Raw genomic sequence first — 4641 nt, 5'->3', positions numbered from 1 at the left:
GGGGCCATGTGATTCACATGCAGGTGTGTATCCCCACCCCCTCCCCCTGCAGAGCTCTCCTATGGTGAGGGGCTCAGACATGGCTGCCAGCAGAGGCATCCTACCCCTCAGCCCGGGACAGATGAATCCCGTGGTCACTGGGGTACCCACCAGCCAGCCACCACCTCAATCCCACTGACTCCTTTTACAGGGCCTGTGGCCCTCTGCCACCTCAACTGGGGGGTCCCTGCATGGACCAGAGGGTCAGCTGTCCATCGGGGACATGAGGCACGGAGACGTGTATGTGTGTGTGTGTGTGTACCTGCCCTGCCTGGCCCTGTGGCCTCTACCCTTCTAAGACTAGGGTTGTGTGTGTGTGTGTGGGGGCCCAGCAAGTAGGGCGGTGGTGGGGGACTCCTCAAGGGGCAGGAAGGAGAAAGGACAAGCTGTGTCTTTACACCAAGATAGGCAGTGTCACCCTAGAAAAAACCAGTCCCCTTTTATTGAGAAAATAGAGAGGATCCCTCGATCATTACCCAGGTGACTCTGTGCTGAGGTAGGAGGTGGTATCCTTCTCTGCCCACCCCCTCGGACCCCGGGCCCCTCCCACCCCTCAGTGCCTGGGCCCTGGAGAAGTGGGGGTGTAGGCAGGGGAGGGTTGGGAAGAGGTGGGAGGGCAGAGGGTGCTCGTGGGTGGTGGACTTTACTGGAATAGGTGTGTGTGGGGGGGGACGGGGCGTGAGTTGGGGAGATGTCCACACCCTCCTGCAGCATGGTCTTCTTCCTCCAGCTTCTTGATAAATAAAACTTCACAGTGAAAGAGGAATGTTCAATTCCAAGGCCACTCAGGCTGCTGCCTTCCCCACCAGGGAGCTAGGCCTTGGTAGTAGGTGGATGGGGGTGTCAGGCAGCAGCCGGACTGCGTGGGGGCCAGCGCCCTGTGTCGGCGTGGTGGGACAGGGGTGCAGCCTGTCCTGAGGTTCTGAGGCACGCTGAGGTAGTCAGGGGCTGTCATGCCTTCCGGGGGGCGGAGTGACAGGTGGAACACGCTCAGGCCCAGCCAGGAGGGGCCCAGTGGCTTCTTCCAGCAGACCCAGCGGCTTGGAGTGTGGGGATGGAGTGGATCCTGCGAGCCGGCACAGGGTGGTGGCTCCTCCTGGGTCCTGCGGGAGACGGAGGCATTCCCAGGAAGGAGCATCTTCTGCGGTGCCAAGCAGGCAGCACCAGGCCAGGTACAGTGAGCCCAGGGTCCCCCTCCAGGCCACCTGGGAGGGGGGACATTCTCAGGGAGGTCCCTCTGTTGGGGCTGCCTCCTCGCTGAGGTCCCGGCTCCTCCACGCTGGGCAGTTCCAGGGTGCCTGGGGGAAGTGTCCACACGGGGGCGGGCAGCCTCCAGCCAGCGGCTCCCGCCACGGGAGGAGGCCAGCCAGGCTGCGGGCTCAGAGCAGCTGGAGCTTGCGGGAGCAGGTGAGGTTGCCGTGTACCAGGCCCCACATGGCCAGCAGCTCTGGGGGCGTCAGCTTGTGCACCACCAGCATGGAGCGGAAGAAGCAGGGCTCCTTGTTCATGCGGCTGTTGCGGTTCCTGGAGATGCCGAACGTCTTGAAGCCCGTGTGGGCCAGGGGCTGCACGCCGAGCACCTCCAGGCACATGCCCAGGAAGACGTCGTCGATGGGGTACAGCTCCAGGCTGTCGCAGGCGCGGTGGAGGCGTCTTGCCAGGCCGCCCGTCATGAGGAAGCCCCCGCCCCCGGCGTAGGGCGGGTAGGTGGCCTTGCTGTACAGGGCGTTGGGGATATAGTACTTGTTGTCCTTCTTGCGGATGGGCCGGGCTTTCTGCAGGACGTCCCCCACAAACAGGCTCTCGTGGGGCTGCCGGTCGGCCAGGAACTCCAGCAGGTTCGCGGGGTGGACGAAGACGTCGTCGTCGCCTTTGAAGACGAAGGGGACGTTGGGACAGAAGGTGTCGAGCCACTTGAGGAAGTGGATCTCCTTGAGGGTCAGGTTGAAGAAGCTGTCGAGAAAGTCCCACTGTAGGATGTCACCGTAGAGACGGTCTTCGTAGGCCAGCAGCTGCTGGTAATGGGCCCGTTCCTCCTGTTTGGAGGCGGTCCCCAGGAGGAAGAGCGTCCGCACGGCCCCCTGGCCCCTCCCCGAGGGCCCCTGCTCCCGGCCCCAGGTCTGGCGGATGGCCTCGCGCCGGTCGTGCTGCGTGATGACCGACTTGACCACCATCAGCAGGTAGACGTCGCCGCTGCACTTCTCCGGGTGGTTCAGCAGCAGCGGGAAGTAGCGGCAGTGGCGGTAGAGCAGAAACTGCTGGAAGTGGGGCTCCAGGCCCGGGAACCACACCTGGTGGGTCAGGTTGACGTTGGCGGAGCAGTTGGTGGTGGTCACGTCCCAGAACTGGGGGCCCCGGGAAGCGGTGGGGGTGGGGATGCCCACCTCCTTTGGGTTCTTCCAGAAGCTGTTGGGGTTCACCAGGTGCCCACTTGGCTTCTGGGACTTCTGTGGCCCTGGGGTGGTCGACAGGTGCTCCTGCAGAAACTGGCCGGGGGTCAGGCTGCGCTGGAACAAGGTGATGCCCACCAGCAGTGCCAGAGACAGGCACACACTCCGGTAGACGGTTTTCTTCCTGGGGGTTGGGGTGGGGTGCAGAGGAGAGAGGTCAGGCCTGGGGTGTGACTCTCCCCCCAGCCCTGGTCTAGTGGATCCAAGGCACAGAGCCAAGTCCCAGGGCCCTGAAGTGCAGGAGGATCTCACTTCCTATTCCTGATCCCCTGCCGGGCCTCCCTCCTCAAGGCATGCCGCTTTAGCACAAGCACCGGGGAGTAAGTCTCCACTTCCACTACCATCCATCCGGACCCCAGCGACCCTGTAAGGCAGAGTATGGGGTCCTGGAGTCGTAGCGGGTTACGAGTTAGGTGGCTAACCGTAAGCTCAGCAGTTTGAAACCATGAGCTGCTCTGAGGGAGAAAAACGAGACTTTGTACTCCTGCAGAGTTACAGTCTCAGAAAGCCTCCGGTGGCAGCTGTACGTGAGACAGAGTCAACTGGGTTTCTGAGACGGTGAACCTTTCCAGGGATAGACAGCCTCAGCTTTCTCCCTTGGAGCGGCTGGTGGGTTTGAACCACCAACCTTATCAAGGTTCCTTGGAGTGAGGCTGCGAGGGTTGAAATCTTGCCTTGGGCTCTAAGAAGCGGAATGACTGAGTGCATCTCACTTCGTGCCTATAAACTCAGGGTGCCTCCACCCAGTGGGGACAACATAAGACTTGGGGGGTAGCCAGTGCCTGGCTGGCCATGTACATACACAGACAGGGGATCCTGTGGCTTTATGGGGACAACCTCTGATGGGCGATCTTTGCCTTTCTTCATCTGCACACAGACACCTCATTTAGTTTCATTTCTTCATGCAAACCCCACTTGTGTGGGTGGGGAACAGTAAGTCTGGCACCTAGGTGCTAGGGAGCTCAACAACTCGGGGGGCATGGGGCAGCTGCCACCCAGAGCAAGGCTCCCCGGGCTTGTCTGACCCAGTCATGAGGACACTCATGAACCCCAGTCCCAAATAACCCCCTGGCCAACAAGTCGAATTCCAATTCATAGCGAGCCTCTAGGGCAGAGCAGAACCGTCTTAGGGTTTCTGAGACTACATCAGTACTGGAGCACGCAGCCTCGGCTTTCTCCCTCGGAGCGGCTGGTGGGTTTGAACAGCCAACCACGTGGTTAGTGAGCCCCCAGGGCTCCTTAACCTCAATGCAGAAGCCTGGAAATGGAGCCCAGCAGGCCCACCGCCTCTCTTTCCCAACTCCACTTGGAGAGATGGGAATCCTCTGCACTGCACATTCTCAGGAAACTGACCCCCCAATGCTCCACCTGAGTTCCAGGAGCAGAAACCAAAGAGCACCCACGCTGGCCCTAGCTCTCCCTGCTGGAAAAGCGCAGACCAGAAAATGGTGGCCTGCGCCCAGTGAGCTCCAAGCTGGAGACGCTGCGCCGAGGTGACCTCGGGTCCAGGCATCCAGACTGGACCGAGGCTGTACCCCACCAAGCGACACCCCCCCTCACCGGGCCCCAAGGTTTCCGGTACATGGGGGTGGAGAGAAGCCGGGTCACCTCAGGTGCAGGGAGGAGGTGTGATCCAAAGCAGGACCCTTCCAGGGAGGAGAGCGATTGCTTGGAGGGGAAGGGGAGGATGGCACCGGGGACCAGGGATCCCAGGAAGGGCACCTGGCTGGGGGTAGGGTGGGGGATGGGGACATGGGGTGGCACCTCGGCCGGGCTGTCCCACTTGCCCGTGCCCCAGTCCATTTCGGAGAGAAGAGTTCGCTGGGAAGGGGCCAGGGAGGAGGGGACCAGGGTGCGGGGTCGCCCTGATGCGAGGCTCCCTCGGGAGTTCCGTGCGCGAGCGAAACCCGGCGTTTGCAACCCCAGGGTCCCGGCGGGGAATCTGGGGGCCCCAGGGCGGGGTCGCACAGGGGGCCCGTGGGTCCCGGGGCGAGAGGGTCTCCGCGCAGTCCCCGCCACCGCGCGCACGGACGTCTCCGGACACTGCGCGCGCGCGCGCGTCTGCCTGGGAAACTGAGGCCGGGGCAGGGGGCAGGGTCCCCCAGAGCCGCCGCGCGGGAAGAGGCCGGGACCCCCGCCCGCTGACCCCTAC

At 62.8% G+C, this 4641-nt stretch overlaps 1 protein-coding gene across 1 annotated transcript in view; it reads right to left on the bottom strand.

The window, feature by feature from the left end:
* Positions 1-527: 527 nt before the first annotated feature.
* The window catches only part of B3GNT7 (UDP-GlcNAc:betaGal beta-1,3-N-acetylglucosaminyltransferase 7), a 71126-nt gene continuing 67012 nt past the window's right edge, over positions 528-4641 (bottom strand). The window contains exon 3 of the mRNA XM_045294301.1: positions 528-2613. Coding sequence (XP_045150236.1) covers positions 1419-2613 — 1195 coding nt within the window. The 3' untranslated portion in view covers positions 528-1418. The remainder of the gene's footprint in view (positions 2614-4641) is intronic.

The sequence above is a fragment of the Echinops telfairi genome, unplaced genomic scaffold (assembly GCF_000313985.2).
Source record: "Echinops telfairi isolate 266 unplaced genomic scaffold, ASM31398v2 ScPeMD7_3;HRSCAF=10, whole genome shotgun sequence".
In the NCBI taxonomy this organism is placed as follows: Eukaryota; Metazoa; Chordata; class Mammalia; order Afrosoricida; family Tenrecidae; genus Echinops; species Echinops telfairi.
The sequence above is the reverse complement of the archived record's forward strand: the minus strand, read 5'-3'. Positions and strand labels throughout refer to the sequence as shown.